We start from the raw sequence: 23497 nt of genomic DNA on the forward strand, positions 1-23497 counted from the left end.
TCAATGCGTCCTAATAGCATTTGGATTGTTATTCCTCGTAACAAACTCAGTAGTCACAGCCCTCATTGGCACAATGTCAACTAATCGATCCTGAATCTTATCCAGCCATTTGTCATCAAATGCGTCGCCTTCCAATTCGCACAAATTATGAAGTGTACAGCAGGCTATGAAAAGATCTGGGACATCTTCGTTGTTAAAATCAATGCGTTTAAGTAGACGCCTCCAACGGCCTTTCAAGCGCCCAAAACTGTTTTCCACTACCATTCTGTTTTTGCTCAGTTGGTAGTTAAAGTTCTTTTGCTTCTCTGTAGTTCCTGTGGTTTCTGGGTATGGCTTCATAATCCAGTGTAGAAGAGGATAAGCGGGATCTCCCAGTATTACAGGAGGTAATGTAGCACCGTTGACATTTACAGAGACATCATTCAAGTATCCATGCACCTCAAACTCTTTGAATAGATCAGAATATGCCAAAACACGCGCATCATGAAGACTCCCTGGCATCCCAACGCACAGATCTCGAAAACAATACCGATCATCAACAAATGCTTGGCAATTGTAGCTGTAATAACATTTTCTATTGTAGAAATCTGTGTGGTATTGAGGAGGTGCCATGATTGGAATGTGGGTGCCATCTATAGCCCCAATACTGTTGGGAAAACCCCACTTTTCTTTGAACCTGTCCATGATGTCATAAGCCTCCTCTGATGATGGCAACTGGATCAGTTGAGGTGTTAGTAAAGATACAATGGCTTGAACAACATCCTTTACAAATATTGAAAGACTAGCACGAGATATACCAAATAGGTCCGCCACAATTTCCAATTCACCGGTTCCAGCAAGAGTCCTCAATACAGCAGCCACCTTTTGATCAACCGGCATGCAGTTACGCATAACAGTATCCTGCTTCTCTAGTTGAGGTCTCAGCAGTTCACAGAGCTTGTCAAACGTTGCCCGGGACATCCTGCAATTGAAAGTAGATCTTGTTTTAGTGAGGGATGACCGGTAAACGAAGAATGCAATGACACATCGAATAAATTGCTGATTACTAACAGAATATATTCAGCGTTCAACCTAAAAATAGCATCAAAGCATTTGTCCATGTATAGAAAATAGATTATTTTTGTAAACCTTCTACATGTACTTTCTATTTTTGTAAAACTTAATATAACACCAGCCTAGTTGTTACTTTTTTTCTAATTTGATTGCTCACCTGAATTTTCTACGCCACTGTTTATCATTATATCTCGCTTTTGCAATCAGCGTCCACCACACAGATGTCCGTGGTTCAGTCCATAAAGACCTGAAATATATAGATAAAAATCAGCGAGGTCGGACGTAAACACTGGTGATGTGGGCCTCCTGGCCAAAAGTTGTTTAAACGCATAAGGTCCATAAGAAGCTGATAACATGTATAAGTATAAATGAAGCACTATGACATGACAGACTTCGGTAACCTCCTTGATAAGCAAGGACTCATAAGCATGTAAAGGCAAGTTTAGACCTGTGTTTACAAACAAGCACCTGTCCCATGGTAGGGCTTCTCACTTCCTGCCTAGACTAGACACCGTCCAGACCTGTTTGAAGTGGACCTACAATATAGTAGGCTCATGTGGGACCTAGTGTTGGGTGTACATAAATGTACATATAACATAAATATAGGACTTCTTTGAATGGTTCCCTGGCCTGGGTCTCGATAGGATATCAAAATACGGCAACTCTGGATCTAAAATGATGCCAGGTCATGAGGTGCTGAACTGAACTTCAACCAAAACTTATCAAATTACCCGTGTACCCTGGTACAAAAGTCAAAATTAGGCCCATACATTTATATCAAAAATGCAGAATAATAATAAAACATACCGTAAATGCAAGTTAAAATGCCAGTTAAAAATACAGTTCAATGTTCAAATTCTACACAGTCGAAAAACAAAGTCCAATAAATTCACGTCTGGCTGAGCAATCCAGTCGAGATGTGCACGCACAGGAACAGTAGGTCACGGCCGGCAAAGCAATCCGGTCGACCCCGAAATGTGCTTGAATAAAGAGTCATTGCTCAAGAGGTCACGAATGTTCATAATGAGCCTCGAAATATCCACACTCAGAATTGCACCATGGATAAAACCCGACACCGAACTGGCACGAAGAGAGGAAATACAGTTGTTAACTACAAAACCAGAGGTACAAATATACGAAGTCTCTAATGGCATAAAGTGATGGCACAAAAAGGTGATAACATTTGACAGAAAGATCAAAAATTCTCAAAAAATATAAACCGAGTTAGGCCTACACTGTCCAACCACCCATGCCTTATCATAAGACTATCCCGTACTAGTGAATGCACATTGACCTGCCACTAATAATATATGGCACAGAAAAGATTCAAAACGGATGAGGCTTCCGGATTACCTCAACCTGATTCACACACCATTCACACTCGCATGCAATCAAATGCGCAGTCAGTAAGCAAACACAAGCACAATGTTAAAAGCCAAACAGAGCACTCATAATTTGACCGCTATAGCTAGCTAATATTGGGCTCCAAGCATCAGCTAGCGTGCAGAATCCATCTCTAGTCTAACTGGCCAGGGCAGAAGAGCTTTCAGCCTCCTGTCTATTTGCAAGTCGGTCGCCAATTGTCCAGAGTTACACCATGGGCTAAACGAAGTTTGTCAGCGTGAGTGCGATATGTTCCACCTTCTCGATCCAACTGGATAGTGACAGTGAAATCCGAAGCTACCTCTTGCACCAAGTACGGTCCACGCCATGGTAGATGACGATCCCCTTTAAATGTCTTTCTGGGATTAAAGTACCAAACGAAGTCACCCGGTTTGATAGACTTATAGATAAATTCAGCTGGCTCAAATTGTTTCTTTTGGACTCTTTGAGCGAACTTGAGATGGTTGCGAGCAAGAGCATAGGCTTTGTGAAAGCATTCCTCCAACTGCCTGATGTAAGCTGGCACAAAGGCCTCAGACTCGGATGGTTTGGAGTACAGGAGATCCAGTGGAACTTTCTTTTCCCTCGCCGTCAACATATAATGTGGCGTTTCTCCAGTGCTATTATGTACAGAGGATCTATAGGCCATGAGAAATAAAGGCAACATCGAATCCCAGTCTCCAACAGATTCGCGGTGGTCATAAATATACGTTTTCATCATGGATTTAAGGATTTTATTAAAATTTTCCACAAGGCCATTGCTCTTGGGATTGTAAGGAGTGGTCAAGCTCTTGTTAACACCAAACTTTTGAAGAAGAGAAGCATAGAGGTGTGATACAAACTGGGGTCCTCTGTCACTATGGAGGAGGTACATACATCCAAAGCGAGAGATTAATTCCCTTATGATGGCGTTGCAGACTTTCGTGGTCTCCATTGTCTTAAGAGGAGCTGCCTCCACCCATTTCGTGAAGTTATCCTCCATTGTAAGTACATAGCTGAATCCTCGAACAGTCTGTCTCAAAGGGCCGATTATGTCTACGGATACTCTTTCAAAGGCCTCTCCAAACAGTTGTTGGGTTAAAGGGACACAACGCTTCTTGTGAGGATGTTTCATTACGTTGCATGGCTCACAGTGGGAAATAAAGCGCATGGTATCACGCCTCCAACCGACCCAGTAAAATCTTGCTTTCACCCGTTCAAATGTCTTTTGCATGCCAAGATGTCCTGAAGCTGGATCAGAGTGTAATTTCTCCAACACTTGATACCTCACAGTTCTCGGTAATACTAATTGCTTCCTGGTGGGCTTTCCTTGGACCTCTAATTGAGATGGGCGGAGGTTTGTCAGTTGGAATTGACTGTTGTTCCCTTTGTATTGCTGCCTGAGATCTGGTAGTCACTGCCGCACAATCCATCATGAGCCAGTCAACCGTCTCTCGATAGACTCATCGGTGTCTTTGGTATGTTGACAAGGGGGGATATCAGTGTTTTCTTTTGCCTGGAGTTTTCTGGGCTTTCCTTTTGGATAAGATTTAGATACATCAGAGGGTGCTTCGTCCGTCCTCCCACATTGTTGACAAGGTAAGCGACTCATGACATCTGCGTTAATGTGCTTACGACCAGGTCGGTGGACAACGTCAAACACGAACTGTGACAGGAAAAGTTGCCATCGTTGGATCTGAGGTTGGGCATCGGTGAGGGCGAGCATATGGCTGACCGCCGAGTTGTCAGTTCTAATCAGGAATCTTCGACCATAAAGATAAGGTTTAAAATGCTGCACCGCTTTAACGACACCAAGAAATTCCCGCTTAGTAATACAATACTGACGTTCCGAGTCAGATAGTGCAATCAGACCGGTGCAATTATCAATGCACCTTTCAAGTGCTGAAATGAAGCTTCATGATCTGCAGTCCAAATCAGATCACTCTTTGCTTTTGTTAGTTCGTATAATGGGGCGACAATAGTGCTCATGTTTCTAATGAACCTCCTGTAATAACCGACTAGGCCCAGGAACTTCCTAACTTCTGTCCTTAGTTTCTGACGAGGTACACCAGCTAATGTAGGCCACGATTGTATGGCGGCTATCTTATCACCCAATGGTTGGAGACCTTTCTCTGATATGCGGTGCCCAAGATACTAAACCGATGACTGGAACAGAATGCACTTGCTAGGCTTTATTTTCGAATTTGCACGCTCTAGTCGTTCTAGCACTTTCTGCAAATTATGCAGGGTTTCCTCAAATGTTTCTCCGAAAATTAATACGTCATCAAGGTACAAAAGACATCGTTCCCACTGCAATCCACGTAAGACATTCTCCATGAGGCGTTCAAAGGTCGCCGGGGCATCACACAATCAAAATGGTAGCACAGTAAACTGAAATAAACCCTTTTTGGTCAAAAATGCGATCTTCTCTTTGTCTGATTCAGACTTTAGGGGCACTTGCCAATAGCCAGCTTGAAGATCAAGCGTACAAAAGAACTTCTTGCCATGGAGTGAATCGACACAATCGTCAAAGCGAAGAATCGGAAAGCTGTCAGCCTTGGTAATGCTGTTCAATTGGCGAAAGTCTATACAAAATCTACTTGTGCCATCCTTTTTGGACACCACCACCGGAGCACTAGCCCAAGGACTGTTTGCGTCCTCCATTATTCCACGCTTTAACTCATCGTCAACTGCAGCGTCGATTTCTCGCTCTTTTGCCCAACCATGTCTTCTCAAGGGTAATCTAAAAGGCTCCGCATCCCCGGTATTAATCTCGTGGGCAACCAAGTTGGTTCGTCCAAGCTCCGTTGAGGAGGCAGCGAAGGTTGTCTTGTACTGGATGAGGAGAGAAGCTAACTTCTGCTTCTGTTCGGCTAACAAATCTCCACTCGACTTTTCATAGAGAGAGATCAGATGTTCTGGGATGTCATCTTCAAGTTCTTCCAACGGTCTCACGGCAGAACAATCCGCGGACTAGGTGGCAAGAACTGGACAAAGTGAAGTAAGACAGCATGATGATGTTTCATTTTTGCTGAGTGTCTCCGCCGGAAACGCATAGCCAACTACTGTTCCTTTAGGTATGATAATTTCCTGGTCTAGGGGATTAAAAAGTTGAACTGGGGTAGCACATTGTTTTCTAGACTGGTAGGTGACAGACTTCGCTGGCAATACATTGTATTTTTGTACAAAGTGAATATTCGGTTCCAGCATCACCTCTTCACGAGCACGAAACGGACTATTCAACCTGGCTGTCACCGCTACTTCTGCCCCAGGTGGTAGCTTTAAGCTGGTTGTTAGACTCACTGAATGCGGCAGAAGTTGGTGTTTACTACCATGCATGGGATATTCATGCCCCTCAAAAGTGTAGGTATTGGATGTCATCTTCAAATCGCATTGGAATCTGGACATGAAGTCTATTCCCCATATGCCATCACATCCGTTCATGTTGGTCACCAACAGATCTGCAACAAATTTTGTGTCATGAATCCTAATAGGCATCGACACTTGTCCCATGATATTCATCCTGAATTCACCATCAGCCATGAGGACATCTTCTTGCTGCTTTTGAAGCGGGGGTCGAAACTTCTTAGGTATCCTGAAATATGCCCTTGACGAAAGAAATGAAGTCGAGGCACCTGAATCTAGAAGAAAGCAAGCAGGCATACCATTTAAATAAGTCCCAATGAACTCTCGCGACACTCTGGAGCCACATTTGGCCACATTTAGTTGCTGGGCTTCACCATGTCCATCGGCTCCAAATTCACGGACATGGCCTATTGGTTTCCCTGATCAACATTTTGTGCACCCTGTGAGACACCCTGGGATCCCGGACTGCCATTGTTGGCGTAAGTAGAATCCATATGTCGCTTGACATATTGACATTCCCTCCAGAGGTGGTCAGGAGACTGGCACACGTGACATCATTTATCCACCGTGTTCAAGCGCCTATCATTCCCATCATACCTATAATTCCGGTAATCTCCACGACCGCCACGGTTATAGCCTCCGCGTCCTCTGCCACGTCCTCTTGAGTTACCAGGACCACTATGGCCACTAGGTTGGGAATATTCCCCGTTCAACACAGCCGACTCGTCCAGTGCGGCTACAAGAGTGAGGGTAGGCCTGTCAATTACCGGCTGATTTTTAGCCAAGAGATGATTCTCATAAGACTTAGCGTGCATGACGATCTCTTCTAAAGATTTGTCCTTGAAAGCGTACAGCTTATCGCCAAGGGGTGTGTCACGCAATGCCAGGTAAAAGTGGATCCCTAGGTCTGGTTGAAGTTTTCCATAAGCACGTTTAGAATACAGACTAATTCGAAACGCGAGGTCGTCCAAAGATTCGCCAACTTGAAGCCTAACATCACGCATGTTGGTCATCCAGACTGATCTTTCGCCCACGTAGTGCTGTTCCAAGGCATGCACTAAACTTTGGTAAGTGACCACTGTCCCGGATAGATCCAAATTTGCTAGTACCTTGGAAGCACGCCCCTCAAGCTTTTCACGAAGAGCAGACAGCTCGTCCGCATCACTCCATCCACTTGTTATTGCATTGAAATTTGCTATGTAAGCTTCTACATCAATCTTGGAATCGTCGAACTTTGGGATCTTTGGATGTCTGTTGCTACTGCTGGTGTGTCCGTCAGGGCCAAAAGAGCAGTTGGTGTAATGATTGACAACCTGAGGTACTGCTGAATCCATTCCGCTTCTCGCCTCCGAAGGTTCACGGAGTTGATCGAATACTTGTGGACTTGGCTGATGTCTTGGGAGATTGTCCTGGGTGCTACTCTGAATCGCTGGGATGTAGTGATCCTGCAGCTGTGTCGCACTTGTTTCCCGAAGCACTGGGCGAAATTGGGGGTCTGGGTGTTGTCTAGCATCATGATATTCCTCCTCATCTATCCCTACCATTATGGGCCTGGTAGGAGCATTCAAAGCTCTCCGCCCTCGACTACGTGCAATAGGGCTGAGTGGTGTCGAAGTTATGGGCTGTAGACCTCGATTGACCAATGTTGTGTCCATGGACACTTGCTCATATGATGTCCTATCCCCGAGACTTAAAGCGGAGAACACACCGGATAGTTTCTTCTTAACAGTTCCAAAAATACCCCCTATTTTATCCAAGGTCATCCATCCTTGGCGAGTATCTTCTACCGGTTGTCGGTTTACTATCTGTGGTGGCTCCTCGTTGTCTTCTGCAGCACGTGCCTGCTGTCTCGGCTGTAATACAGGCACAGCCGCCGGCAATGCCCTGCCACGCAATACCATTCCAGCTTGCCTCCCGGGATGCCGAACATCCTCATCTGCCATGGCCAAACAGAGATGGACACTACAAAATTTTAGAGGGAAATTATGGTACTATGATCAAAACACAGACAAATTTGACACACTCACGCACACTCCCACCATGCGCCAGACACTATCCTAAAACAGAAATGCATTACCCCTAGTACGCACATTCAATAGTACATGTCAACAGGGCCACAGTAAAGCATGGAAAATGTATACATAAACAATGAATGAGTGACCTATATAATGACGCGATGGTAAAGCATGCATACAGGTGAACAACAATAATGCTTGTAATAATAGCATGTAAACAACACTATCCTAACACATATGAAATCAAGAACTAATTGTCCCTGAAAAGAATTTATGTTTAGGTATACTCAGAATGTTTATCCAACTTGCACAAAAACAATCCCGAGTCATCTAGCTGCTTCCATGCCTACCAGTTCCACGGACGATTCCCATGCCTATCCGGATTGCCTTCCTGATACTAAAATTGTAGAGTTGCATTCCTCGTTGTGAAGTCACATGGATGTCATCTCCTGTAATGCTGTTACTTAGGTTCACCAAAATCGTACGATCGTGCTTGTAAGCTTTGATGTTTGGTTCAGAATCAATGAGTGTCCTTATTTTCATATTAATGAGCTGGCGCCATTCCTCAAATTTCTCAAAAATGTTCTGGTTTCGACTACGACGGCGGCGCCCCACCACAAGGCATATCACGACAGCCTTAACAGGCAATGCTTTTGCAAGTGTAACTAAACGTTCCGCCAAAATGTTTACATCCACTTCCGATTTCGCATCACATAGATCATTGGTTCCGAGTTCAGGAATTACTAGGTCTGGCTCCGTCTCAGTGACAGTTCTATGAATCAAAGACGGCTCTGTGATCTTGAGTCCGCCACAGCCTTTGATAAAAATGTTCTCTCTTGGTAGGCCAATATCAGGCCCAAAGTCAACACGATCAGGGTGTTTTTGGCGTTTTTTAATTAAGTAATCCCTGTACCTGCGTGTAAATGAGTGGCCAGCCACTAGGATTTTCATTTTTCAATAATGCATGCTTGATCTTTCTCACGCACCAATGTACATGATGAACTCAGTCATACACAGTGCATGCTACTCTACTGCCCTGCATCCATCCGTGGATTTGCTGGTGCCGATGGCCTAACTTGAATATTCCCTACCACAATAGTTCCCACTCGTTGGTTCATGTCCTGCCAGGGTTAGCCAGATGTGTCTTTTCAGGGGTGACACTGTGCCCCAGGCCTCGTAAACTTGGTAGTCAGCAGAAAGAAACTAACTCACTAAATGTCAAGCATGTAGCATGTGCTATATTTTGTCCAGACTTTTTAACATACTTCAAAGTAGTGATGCATACTACAGACAGGCGGCAGCACCGTACCGCCAGGGGAATAGGGGCCCTCTCAAAGGTACAATACAATAATATGCGACTCTCTCTGCTGCAAGGCTTTTTTTACTTTAACGACATATAGCAGAACAAACACTAACTGCTACATTGCAGAGCATGCTCCGCACAAAACAGTGAACTCTTCACTGTCTCCATTTTCCGCTTACACAGTAGACAGTTCACAGTTGGCCAGATGCTTTCGCCGTCTATTATCCGCTTCTTGAACTTACAATGAGTGGGCTTGCCCTTTTTAGCCACCAATAATTACTAAAGCTTTTAAAGCTGCCAACGCATTTTTCTGGGGCAGTTTGGAAAAGAATTATCGCAATAAAATTAAACTTCGATGTGTTGACTTTCTAGTATGATATTGACTACTAAGAACAATTTAGTTCGGTGGCGCACACACACACACGCTCACAGATTATTCATTAAACGTCAAACAGTTTTAACAAACTCTACTCCACTAATTTCCATTAGTTTGTTTTTTTGGTTATCAACAATTTATTTTTTCCCCATTGTTGTTTTTTTTAAATTTTAGACTTTGATTTTTCTGTATTACTGTGAAATATTGACCTCGTCTCCACTCTTTCGCGGCATCGCCTACCCATTCCCCAAGCGTCAAAATAGGTAACTGAGGCCACCTTTTAAGTCACTCTGCAAAATTTAAATGGTCTAGTCTAATAAAAAGCGTCATGACGAGACACCTGGGAAGTGTCGCCGACAACAACCTGAGAAGTGTTATGTCAGACTTGTTGAATTAATGATCAAGCTTCATTATACATTGCCTAGCCTATATTCAAATTTTCTCACTTGATTGAGCCCTGAGTTGCCGCCCGTCATAGGCTGTTCAGTTCTGTAATTGTTATTAGGAAGAATTGTCCCAGTTAATGGTACTTCCGCCCAAAATTTCAAACCGGTTCTAAACATGAAATTACCTGACTTTCACTGCCTATGAGTCATTGCCATGCGAGACAAAAAGTTATCAGATTGTGACTTACGGCTGGGAATGATAGGACCCCGACCCCTGATCATTGCCAAACTTTATATGTGAGAGAAAAAGTTACCTGATTGTGACTTACGGCTGAGAATGACGGGACCCCGACCCATGATCACTGCCAAACTTCATACGTGAGACAAAAAGTTACCAGATTGTGACTCGTGGCTGTGAATGATAGGACCCTGACCCATGATCACTGCCAAACTGCATACGTGAGACAAAAAGTTACCAGATTGTGACTCGCGGCTGGGAATGATAGGACACCGACCCATGATCACTGCCACACTTTATATGTGAGACAAACAGTTACCAGATTGTGACTGGTGGCTGGGAATGATGGGACCCCGGCCCATGATCACTGCCAAACTTTATACGTGAGACAAAAAGTTACCAGATTGTGACTCGTGGCTGTGAATGATAGGACCCCGACCCATGATCACTGCCAAACTTCATACGTGAGACAAAAAGTTACTAGATTGTGACTCGCGGCTGGGATAGATAGGACCCCGACCCATGATCACTGCCCAACTTCATACGTGAGACAAAAAGTTACCAGATTGTGACTCGTGGCTGTGAATGATAGGACCCCAACCCATGATCACTGCCAAACTTCATACGTGAGACAAAAAGTTACCAGATTGTGACTCGTGGCTGGGAATGATGGGACCTCGACCCATGATCACTGCCCAACTTCATATGTGAGACAAAATGTTACCAGATTGTGAGTCGTGGCTGGGAATGATATGTCCCCGACCCATGATCACTGCCAAACTTCATACGTGAGACAAAAAGTTACCAGATTGTAACTTGGCGAGGGGGTAGAGCAATCGAATTCGAGGGTCTGGTGTCTTGCTGTTTGTTGTCTATAGGCCTACCCATCGGCCAGTATATCGGCATAGGCTAAAGAATCAACACTCAAGTAGGCCTAAGAAGTATAAAAGAGTCAAAATTTCAAATTCAAATTGATTTATTGATTGATTATCTATTCGGCTGTAGTCAAAAACTATATATATAGTACAAATTAAAAACACGTGGTCATTCAACAATATTCCAGAATATTCAATGGTATTCTTCGTTGCGCAGAATGGGTGCGCAAAAGCAAACACACAGTAGAATGTTCACTGTTTAATGCGATATCGACAACAGTGAAATGCTCTACTGTTGTATAGTAGAGAGTATGTTGCACATTGACATGATTGCCTTCAAAGGGTAACTCGTGTCAAAGTGACCCGTTCCAGCAAAACCAGTCACATGTCCCTCTGAGCTTGGCAGGTTGAGACGGACTGTTTGTTCATTTCACTATTGTCTGCCTTTTGTGAAGTCTGACGACATCAATTTCTTCTATTATCTCCAGGTGTCATCCTAGGCTCATCTTATTAGCGACATGCGACTGGTTTTGCTAGAACGGGTCACATATAATGTTTTAGCTGTTTTTGACAAATGACTACGTCACTTTCTCATAAATCGGTAAGGTTTTCGAATCAAAATGCACATTTTCTAGAAATTGATGGTTTTAATCCCGCCCGGACGGCTCGCTTTGATGTCGTTGAAAGCCCTACGCCGACGACGTTTTTGTTGATGACGTCACAACATGAACATTTTCGCCATTGACCATTGACATTCCATCCTGCCCTTACACAATATATACACGATAAGAACTGAAGATTATGGAGAAGAAGAAGAAAAGGGTTGTCGGGAGGCGTTGTGCTGCGATGTTTTGCGGCAACGCCAGCAAAACTGAAGGTGTTGGGGTTTTCCGCTGGCCTATCAAAGAACCGGGCCGTCACCATGAAGTTCGAGTCAAGAGGTCACCAGCCGGTGGTTCATCTTCTCCCCCTGATGCTCCGCCAGAACACAACTTCGAGAACCAACTCCAAATTCGTCTGCCGTTGGGGGTCTTCCAGCACATTTGGAAAAAATCTTGAAGTAACGAAGTAAGGGAAGGGACAGCCCCTCCCCCCAAGTCCACAGTCCTAGTCATTTCATCATAACTTTCCTAAGTCCAACCAGGAAATTCCATCGCTGACGTCTTAATGATGGTATTCCTAAAACTATTTTTAGACCTCATTTAATATTCATTAGATTTTCCTGAGCGTACGCGAACTACTGCGGATATAGCTTCTTCCTAGAGCGAATAGGAAAATATTCGACGGTCTGACTTGTTCATGTTGTGACGTCATGAGGTCACGTGACTTAGTGCGGGTTTTTGAAAACGTCGTCGGCAGTTGGACAGTCTGACGCGATTAAAACAGCGATTTTATAATAAATCTAATCAAAAATGGACAATTTGAGCTTTACATTTGTGACCAACAATTAAAAACGGATGTATTTCCGCAAAGTTCTAAATCACATCATAGTATCACTTTAAAATAGTTTAAAATCATGACAGCGTGACAGCCTCTCCCATGTTTATAGACGACGTTTGAAGTTCCTTTCAGTTTACCTTCACCTTATTTGTATTACCCTCTTTCATCCTATTATCACCCAGTCTATTTTCTTTTCATTTTTACATTTAATTCCTTAGTTCCTACTGTAATACCTAGTTGTTTTTGTGCTCTGAAGTTCTGCCAAGAATAGCTTGTTTGTATCTAATGCTGTGTTAAATTTTTCACTGGCAGACCTTGAAGGAAAACCGGCAGTGTTGAAAGCTTGTCTCAACAAATTAAACTTCTATGTGGATCTTCAAAAGTGATGTTATTTTATACTTTCTTTCTGATATAATTGTCATTTGTTCGGGTCAGCATAACCCCAACTTGGCCCGGTTAACGACCTCAATTACTCTAGAATATTGTACGCCTTTTTTGAGAGACCTCCGTAGACCTCCCCCTGTGCCTTTGACTGCTCGTATCCAAAATGAACGTAAAATTATGGGCTGAAATCTTCTTACTCTTCTGCAGAGTGGCCTCGTCGCCAAACTCTTGCGCACTACCAGCCAGGACAATCTTGTCCGCGACCAACCAGGTCCAATTTGCTGCTTGGGACACGCACTGTTGTGAGGGATAGTCCTGTATAGAGTTCTTCCCGCCATTTGACCAAAATCGCAAGATCATCGGAAAAATTGCCTGATACTAATCTTCTCCCTCAGATCCTCCACTAATTTGATTAGGCCAACATATTTCCCTGCGAGCAAATATCCCAGCTATTACCCGAATCTAAGTATTGTTTTGCCCCCTGGCAAACAGAGGCTGTCCCACCTAAAATGCGGCGGATCCTACAAAGTTAGTTCTTCCAATAACAATTCCCAAATTTTCCAACAGAGTTCCCGGGTAGGCCTACGACCCCACAATAAGTCTATAAGATACTTCACCTTTACTCCTGTTTATCCATGTCATTGAGAGAAAGGGCAAATAAACTTGGCAACATATTTTCACCTTATTTTACTCTCCTATTGGATCGGGTAAATAAACCAAAACTTAGGAGATCCCACTTCTATCATGTCTATTTCCCTCAACACAGGATTTTGTTGCACTGTACGGATAAGTGTTTACCCTTAAGTTATTACCACCAATATCATACTTGCCAGATACAGATACAGATATGTATACCCAGGTCGGCAGCTATTGCCTATAATTTAGCGTACATGTGCTACAATCCACCCTGTTTGATGTTGACCTTCCAAAACAGCTCCGTTCATAGCTTCCTTCTGCTCGAGCATGATGACAAATGCTATGTTTTCTCTAGTTTAATAGTACCATCAGCTTCCGCTGATGCCCGAAGAGAGTTTACATTACTAGGCTGGACCGTCAGGCCCTACTATAATCTATGGTCCATCCCCGAAAGGATTGCCCGTTCCACCTAAATGGTCCATCCCCGAAAGAATTACCATTCCTCATATCTTCTATCCCAAAAGGATTCTCCTATATGATCTACCCCTCAAGGTTTCCCACTCCTCATGTTCTTCCCCCTCATGGGTTCTCACTCCTCATGGTCTTCCCCCTCAATGGTTACCATTCCTCATGAATCTTAATGGTCTACCTCCGAAAGGGTTTCCATCCCTAGCTGGTCTACCCCCGAAAGGGTTCAAACTCCTCTTAATATGATCTTCTCCCGAAAGGGTTCCCACTCCTAATATATGTTCTATCTTCGCAATAATTTCCATTTTTAACTCTATGGCCTATACCCGAAAAGATTTCCATTCCTGCACATCACATGAACCTTCCGACGATCAGTAGTAAAAAACTCTACTACATCCAATTCACAACACTGAAAAAGAAATAGAATGATTGACTACGGCCCGAAGATCCGTTGCACTGTACATACATGTACCCATGTACAGAACAATGGAACAGAGCGAGCGTAAAAACCTACTGCACCGGACGGCATTCCAAAGCAGAATGAATTGTATGGGTATTTACATTATCAGCGACGTCACCCCAGTCGGGATACCATTGGGCCCTTGGCCAATTCACACCAAATTTCCTTCGTTCCAAAATTATTCTTGGTTTGGCCACCAGGTGGCGTGATGCAAAAACATAAAACACACCATAGGACCCGTGATTTTGGTCGGAGTTTCATGAAATCTTTTTGGTCGGTACTCCTAGCACAGGTTTAACTGACCAGTGCGGAGGCCAGGCCTACTTGCCTCCAAAAATGACGCGATGTCATCTCATGACTACCCCTTTTCCAGCGGCTGTAGACCTGGCAGTAGCTCACTCTCTCAAAAACCTACACATTTCCAAATAGCTGGTCACTTGTAGAATACACCTGGCCAAGTTTAAATGTCGTTTCGAGATACAGCCATGCTTAGACTGATGCAGCACAATGCATGAGACACCCTGTTTGTCGGTGATAATTTGAAAAAATTCACCCTTATGCCCTATGACTTCAAGATTAACAAGGATGGTGAAAAAAGTTTTCATACACATTTACACATCACCTTGAAAAAAGCCAAATGACAACTTTTTCAATCGTTTATATAAATATAGGGTGCCGTTGCGGCTTTTTCTGGAGTTTTTTGCCCTTGATATTTTACTTTGAGAACATGTGCAATCTCACAGGAACCAGTCTATGTCAACTTCCTGTTGAGCTTTAAATAGCATGCAGGGCCTTCTCACCTCATAAGGGCAAAGAAGAAGCTGGTATTTTCCTCAAAATCAGAGCTACCCCTTCACAAAATACCTCGGACATTTGCATTTGAACAAGTAGCAATAGGGATAGAGAAGGCCCGTCTGTATCCATAGTAATCACTCGAGATTGAAGAACTAGTTTTTTGGGGGGTGCAATCCGGACCTGATCACCACTGGATAGTGAGACCATACCTTCAGGCCATGTACCTGTAATAAAATATTTAGCTGTTTTCCCTTTAAAACCGTACTTTCTACATGCTCATAACTTTTTCCGAGACGGAATCCGGGAGGAGCGCTTTAAAGCCAAATAGACCTATCCTAGCCAGTCAAACAATGAAACTTTCGAGGTTATTTTGGGAGGGGGGTCCAACGGACCTGATCACTACTTGCTAGTGAGACCATAGCAAGGATAGGGCCTACATCACATATCATACGGGTTTTTCATTTTACCTTCTTTTCAAGGTCACAGAGGTCAAAGCTCGCTAAATCACTGATAGGTGGTACGTTTCGTTTCTCTGAGCTAGGTTTTAAACGTGTGTGGACATGTATAAAGGGATCCTCTATTCTACCCAAGAAATTTTGCCCGCTCGGTCATCAGATATGGCCGCCAGGGGGCCATCTTGAAAATTAGACAAAGTCCTATTCCTCTAAAACTGATGATTTGACTGCAACCAAATTTCATGTGATTATAATGTTCTCCTGACATTGTCACGTCCCTGTAATAGGCCACGTACCTGTAATAAAGTTTTAAGCCGTTTTCCCTTTAAAACTGTACTTTCTACATGCTCATAACTTTTTTCGAGACGTAATCTGGGAGGAACGCTTTCAAAGCCAAATAGACCTATCCTAGCCTGTCAAACCATGAAATTTTCATTGCACGTTATGCATGATAATTTCAGGGTTTGGGGGGTCTGAACTTAGGGGGGGGATTTTTGACGGCTTTTCCCACAACATGTTAAATGGAGCCTCAAAACCACGTAAGTAAGCCAATTGAACTGAAACTTCATCATTTTCTTCATTTTAAACACACCTTATTCTCAATTTTAGAAAAATTATATCTAAAATGGAAAATACCATTCAAAATACCATTGGTATGGTGAGGCCACGCATTGATCTCAAACTGAACTTTTGTTCGCGTACTGATTGGTATAATACAGGTGCGTGACCTAAATTATCAATCAAATCAATCAACCAATATGGCCGTCAGGCGGCCATCTTGAAAATTAAACAAAGTCCTATTACTCCGAAAATTATGATCGGATTGCAACCAAATTTCATGTCTATGTACTCCCCAATTTTCAGTCAAATCCGATAACCAATATGGCCGCCAGGGAGCCATCTTGAAAATTAAACAAAGTCATATTACTCCGAAACTAATGACTGGATAGCAACCAAATTTTATGTGATTACGTATCTATGTACTCTTAACAATAACCCTGAATCTCATGAACAATATGACCACCAGGAGGCCATCTTGAAAATTCAATAAAATCTTTAAATTCTCCATAAAAGCTGCAAAACCACGCCACTTCCTCTAAGATCGTAAAACAGACATCAATGACCAAAGCTGTTCTACCCATGTCCACTGCAAATGACATGCATTCACATTACCCGAGGTGAGCAGGTGGTCCCTGGACCATTTCATTTTAGTATCGGGCTACTTTAAACAAAATTGGTACATTGTATTCCTCGATTTAAATATTGTGCGTTTCGAGTTATATTGTCAATACTATCATAAAATAAACCAAACTGTCAAGACAAAAATGTCTCGGGTTCATACAAGTAGTACAATGCCCCACCTCTACATCCGGGGTTTACTTGATTAGCGTTCAAAGTGGCTGCACCACTAGACCCTGGACACTCGTGTACGTCGTATCATATCGCTCGTCACCGCCAGAACCTGGCGGTGACCTGTGACCCGGGCACTAAGTGTCACCACTGTTTCAACATGACTAAAAACCGTTTGTAGCCGACCAAATAATTGTAAAATTGACTAATTATCTCAGGATGTATGCAGTTAAAGAAGCCTTATACTTAAATATAAAGCTAAATTATCAAAAGGGATTTTGAAAAAATATTTTCACAGTGCTCACGCAATTGGCTTTTGTAACACGTGCTTCTTCGGTTCTATTTTGCTCGAGGAGCCAGACTAAATGCCTCAATTTTTCTTGAAGAGGCAATGATTTTTGGGTGTATACAAAACAAAGACCCAAGACCCAAGACCCTGCCCCTGAAAGGGTAGAAAACAAAGACCCTTAGAGGTAGAAAACAAAGACCCTGCCTAAAATCCATTTTCCCTCAGTTTCCGTCAGAACTGCTGCTACTCTTTGACTCAGTCAAATTTTTCAAAGGTACAAAACAAAGACCCATAGTAGTATAAAACAAAGACCCTGCCCAAAATCCATGACCGCATAGTGATATGCCATTAGAATTTGGTATGTAGGTTCTACCAATCCATATCCAACATTTCCTATGGAAATCGAATGCTTCTATAGCATTCCCTGTCTATACAGGGTGAAGAGCAAAATATGCATTGGGCTAATGTAGGCAAAAATCATCTATGTTCAGGAAATTTCTCTATCCTGTCACTGAAGGCCACTAGGTCTCTACAATGACTCAATCATCCTTAGAACAACCCATTTTACCTCAGTTCTCGTCAGAACTGCTGCTACTTTTTGACTCAGTCAATTTTTTCAAAGGTACAAAACAAAGACGCTGCCCAATATCCATAAACGCATAGTGATATGCCATTAGAATTTGGTATGTAGGTTCTACCAATCCATATCCAACATTTCCTGTGGAAATCGAATGCATCTATAGCATTCCCTGTCTATACAGGGTGAAGAGCAAAATATGCATTGGGCTAATGTACGCAAAAATCATGTACAGGAAATTTCTCTATCCTGTTACTGAATGCCACTAGGTTTCTACAATGACTCAATGACCCTTAGAACAACCCATTTTACCTCAGTTCTCATCAGAACTGCTGCTACTTTTTGACTCAGTCAATTTTTTCAAAGGTACAAAACAAAGACCCATAGTAGTATAAAACAAAGACCCTGCCCAAAATCCATGAACGCATCGTGATATGCCATTAGAATTTGGTATGTCGGTTCTACCAATCCCTATCCAACATTTTCTGTTGAAATCGAATGCATCTATAGCAAATACCCCCATAGGACATTGCCCCCCCCCCCCCCCGGTGCGCTTGGATGGAGCTAGCTGGACGTTTGAGCTCGTGATTTGACCTAATCTTCAAGGTCACTGGGGTCGTTACTTTTTATATTGCCCAAGTTGTAATTTGACTCAGGACAAATGTACTCAGTTGTTACTCCACAGTAGCTCAATTTTCCATCTTAATATGTTACTCAAGCTGTAACTTGACTGGGTATTGCTGTACATATTTTAGTTAGAAGTAGTGTTACTAATTTTACTGGAGTACTTTATAGTGTGTAGGCCCTACATATTGAATCTTTCCTTGAACTGTTAAAGTTGGTTTAAGTGTTCTTCACTGTTATTGAAGGAGATAGTCTGTATAGTTTGGGTATTGCTTGAATTGCGATTCATTCAAGTTGTGATTTAGATAACTTGTTAAAGGATAGCTCCTGGAATAAATCACTACAGCGATAATCGGGAAAACTGACGCACCTGCATATTCTGTATATCATTATTATTCCAATATAGGACTGTTTATCGTACAAAAATTTGCGTTTGTACCAATAAAGGTGTTTTCAATCCACTAAGAGACAAGACCACAATTGATTTTTAAAGCCTTTTAGGAGTTAAATTGTCAATGTTTGACCGCGACGCATCAAATACTGCGTGGGGTTGTGAATCTGAAATTTAGATTATGTTATTCCGGACAGTCAGGCAAGTAAATGGTGAAAAATAAACTGGTAGTTGACCACGGAAATTTTTTGATAATCGACAAATTAGACAGACTTTGATATTTCCACTCTTTTCAGCCAACTGGCAGAAAAAACTCACCAGTTTATTTTTCACCATTTACTCGCCCGACTGTCCGGAATAACACTATCTAAATTTCAGATTCACAACACCACGCATTCTTTGATGCGTCGCGGTCAAACATTGATAATTTAACTGCTAAAAGGCTTAAAAAAAATCAATTGTGGTCTTGTCTCCATTTACACTACATTTTGGGTCAATATAGTGAAAAATTTGAATATGCTCAAATCACTCTAATTCATTTAGAATATTGTATTGCTGATGATTTAAGGTCAAAACAAGCTAAAATAATGAGAAAAAAACTTAATTTGACCCAAATAAGAGTCAACCTAACCCCGGTCTAAGTTCGGTTTCATTTTTACAAGTCTTGCTGTGTTGCCATTCATTTTGTAATTTCTTGTAAGGCCTTGATTCTGAAAGTTGTGCCCTAAGCAGCAAATATATTCCTAAATCACATCCTAAACTTTCAGCTCCATAGCTTGCTTATTCTGGCCAGGGCTGGTCTTTGAATTTGGTGCTGTTGGCTGCAAAATCATGAGTTTTTGTCCTCTTTCGTCGCTTTTGGCACAGTGTACCACTCTTTGAAATGTCTCTCATTTCTTCAAAAATGTCCAGATATGACTTTACGTTGTTGGAGAGTTGTGGGATGTCATGTACATTAGTTTGAACAAATTCTCAAAATGTTTACCCCTGAAATGTACCTTCATTGAGACAAGACCACTAATGAATATTCATAGTTTGGAGGGTCGAGGCCTATCAATTAGACGAGTGCATGTTTTTTACTCTCAAGTACATATTTGGAGAGGTATTGAAAAAATATTTGCTGTGGCAAGTCTACAGATGTGAATAAATTGTTTGGTAAAAAAATAATTTTGAATTTCCACAACCTGGCCATAGGGGGGTGGTTCAAATTTGGAGTGAAAATGGCCGATATGGGTAAAAATGTCCACTTGTGTCAAACTTGTCAATTTAAAAAAAAATTTCCGTGGTCAATCACCAATTTAAATCGCACCAGTTACTCGCAAGACTAACCCGTATATCATATCCGAATTTCAGTTTCACTACTTGACGCATTCTTAGATGCGTCGCGGTCAAACATTGACAATTTAACTGCTAAAAGGCTTAAAAAATCAATATTGTGGTCTTGTCTCCATTTACACTACATTTTGGGTCAATTAAGTGAAAAATTTGAATGTGCTCAAATCACTCTAATTCATTTAGAATATTGTATTGCTGATGATTTAAGGTCAAAACAAGCTAAAATAATCAGAAAAAAACTTAATTTGACCCAAATATGAGTCAACCTACCCCCGGTCTAAGTTCGGTTTCATTTTTACAAGTCTTGTTGTGTTGCCATTCATTTTGTAATTTCTTTGAAACTACTTAGGCCTTGATTCTGAAAGTTGTGCCCTAAGCAGCAAAGATATTCCTAAATCACATCCTAAACTTTCAGCTCCATAGCTTGCTTATTCCGGCCAGGGCTGGTCTTTGAATTTGGTGCTGTTGGCTGCAAAATCATGACTTTTTGTCGATTTTGTCCTCTTTCGTCGCTTTGGCACAGTTGTACCACTCTTTGAAATGTCTCTCATTTCTCCAAAAATGTCCAGATATGACCTTCCTTTGTTGGAGAGTTGTGCGAGTAACTGGTGCGATTTAAATTGGTGATTGACCACGGAAATTTTTTTTTAAATTGACAAGTTTGACACAAGTGGAAATTTTTACCCATATCGGCCATTTTCACTCCAAATTTGAACCACCCCCCCTATGGCCAGGTTGTCGAAATTCAAAATTATTTTTTTACCAAACAATTAATTCATATCTGTAGACTTGCCACAGCAAATATTTTTTCAATACCTCTCCAAATATGTACTTGAGAGTAAAAAACATGCACTCGTCTAATTGATAGGCCTCGACCCTCCAACCTATGAATATTCATTAGTGGTCTTGTCTCAATGAAGGTACATTTCAGGGGTTAACATTTTGAGAATTTTTTCAAACTAATGTACATGACATCCCACAACTCTCCAACAAAGGAAAGTCATATCTGGACATTTTTGGAGAAATGAGAGACATTTCAAAGAGTGGTACACTGTGCCAAAAGCGACGAAAGAGGACAAAAACTCATGATTTTGCAGCCAACAGCACCAAATTCAAAGACCAGCCCTGGCCAGAATAAGCAACCTATGGAGCTGAAAGTTTAGGATATGATTTAGGAATATCTTTGCTGCTTAGGCACAACTTTCAGAATCAAGGCCTAAGTAGTTTCAAAGAAATTACAAAATGAATGGCAACACAACAAGACTTGTAAAAATGAAACCGAACTTAGACCGGGGGTAGGTTGACTCATATTTGGGTCAAATTAAGTTTTTTTCTGATTATTTTAGCTTGTTTTGACCTTAAATCATCAGTAATACAATATTCTAAATGAATTAGAGTGATTTGAGCACATTCAAATTTTTCACTAAATTGACCCAAAATGTAGTGTAAATGAAGGTACATTTCAGGGGTAAACATTTTGAGAATTTTTTCAAACTAATGTACATGACATCCCACAACTCTCCAACAAAGGAAAGTCATATCTGGACATTTTTGGAGAAATGAGAGACATTTCAAAGAGTGGTTCACTGTGCCAAAAGCGACGAAAGAGGACAAAAACTCATGATTTTGCAGTCAACAGCACCAAATTCAAAGACCAGCTTTGGCCAGAACAAGCAAGCTATGGAGCTGAAAGTTTAGGATGTGATTTAGAAATATCTTTGCTGCTTAGGGCACAACTTTCAGAATCAAGGCCTAAGTAGTTTCAAAGAAATTACAAAATGAATGGCAACACAACAAGACTTGTAAAAATGAAACCGAACTTAGACCGGGGGTAGGTTGACTCATATTTGGGTCAAATTAAGTTTTTTTCTGATTATTTTAGCTTGTTTTGACCTTAAATCATCAGAATACAATATTCTAAATGAATTAGAGTGATTTGAGCACATTCAAATTTTTCACTAAATTGACCCAAAATGTAGTGTAAAATGGAGACAAGACCACAATTGATTTTTTAAGCCTTTTAGCAGTTAAATTGTCAATGTTTGACCGCGACGCATCAAAGAATGCGTCAAGTAGTGAAACTGAAATTCGGATATGATATACGGGTTAGTCTTGCGAGTAACTGGTGCGATTTAAATTGGTGATTGACCACGGAAATTTTTTTTTAAATTGACAAGTTTGACACAAGTGGACATTTTTACCCATATCGGCCATTTTCACTCCAAATTTGAACCCCCCCCCCCCCTATGGCCAGGTTGTCGAAATTCAAAATTATTTTTTTTACCAAACAATTTATTTATATCTGTAGACTTGCCACAGCAAATATTTTTTCAATACCTCTCCAAATATGTACTTGAGAGTAAAAAACATGCACTCGTCTAATTGATAGGCCTCGACCCTCCAACCTATGAATATTCATTAGTGGTCTTGTCTCCTAAACACAGAGTTCATGGAGGGTGCCATTTTTTCACTTTTTTCGCGATCTCTCCTCCAAAACCGGAGAGCCTTGACACCACGTGTGCAATTCACCGCATGTCAGTATTGTCACAATAGCAGTCAGCTGATTGATATTTTGAGATCGTGTTATTGTATTGTTATCATGGCGGCTTCAGATGATGAAAGCTACGTTGACAGCAGTGACACTTCGATGAGCAGCGGGAGTTATGAAGATTTGGATGTAGGGGGGAATGTTGGTGTACAGGGCTACCAGTTTGAGCCGGAATATGAAGAGGGGGGGGGCTTGCTGCTATGGCTCAAGCTATTGAAGATGCAGCTGGACCCGATGTTGATGGCCAAAATGAGGATGTGGATGGGCCCGCCGATGAGGACCGGACCACCCTCAATGTTGAGGAGTGGTGCAAATGCACACACTGTGATATTATGGCTACACATTTTGAGTGCATGTGCTGCCATGATCAGGATGTAGTGGCAGCCAGGTTTGAGGACCCAGACAGTGGGGACGTTTTGATGGACTGCATCACAGACCACCAGGACTTCGTCCCCGTCTGCCTGAACAGGGCAGTGATCGAAACAACCATGGCCCGGCTACATCACGCCTATATCGAGAGGAGGGATGACAACACTTCGACAAACAAGTAAGGAGCTCAGAGTCATGGGCTGTAGCAAAATTAAAGTCAAAAGAAATGAGCAATTTTATTTTTTCCCATAACAGGCCGAAATTTTTTTAATTCTCTTTGCTTCAACAAAATTTGGCAATGGCATAACATTCACAGTGAAGTCATTCTTCTAGAGGATTGCTAGAGAATAACTTCTTCTCTAACCCCCACCCCATCACTTTTTACATGGGGGCCTCAGTAAT

General features: G+C 42.0%; 2 protein-coding genes across 2 annotated transcripts; one reads left to right on the forward strand and one right to left on the reverse strand.

The window, feature by feature from the left end:
* Positions 1-960, reverse strand: LOC135484802 (uncharacterized). Its single transcript, XM_064766486.1, has one exon. It carries the CDS (start codon positions 958-960, stop codon positions 1-3), a length of 960 nt encoding a protein of 319 aa, XP_064622556.1.
* A 21966-nt stretch (positions 961-22926) lies between these two features.
* Positions 22927-23277, forward strand: LOC135484803 (uncharacterized). Its single transcript, XM_064766487.1, has one exon. It carries the CDS (start codon positions 22927-22929, stop codon positions 23275-23277), a length of 351 nt encoding a protein of 116 aa, XP_064622557.1.
* Positions 23278-23497: the final 220 nt, after the last annotated feature.

Source organism: Lineus longissimus, chromosome 3, assembly GCF_910592395.1.
Source record: "Lineus longissimus chromosome 3, tnLinLong1.2, whole genome shotgun sequence".
NCBI lineage: Eukaryota > Metazoa > Nemertea > Pilidiophora > Heteronemertea > Lineidae > Lineus > Lineus longissimus.

Coding starts and splice junctions, on each gene's coding strand:
- LOC135484802 (XM_064766486.1), bottom strand. CDS start 960: ATGTCCCGGGCAACGTTTGACAAGCTCTGTGAACTGCTGAGACCTCAA.
- LOC135484803 (XM_064766487.1), top strand. CDS start 22,927: ATGGCTCAAGCTATTGAAGATGCAGCTGGACCCGATGTTGATGGCCAA.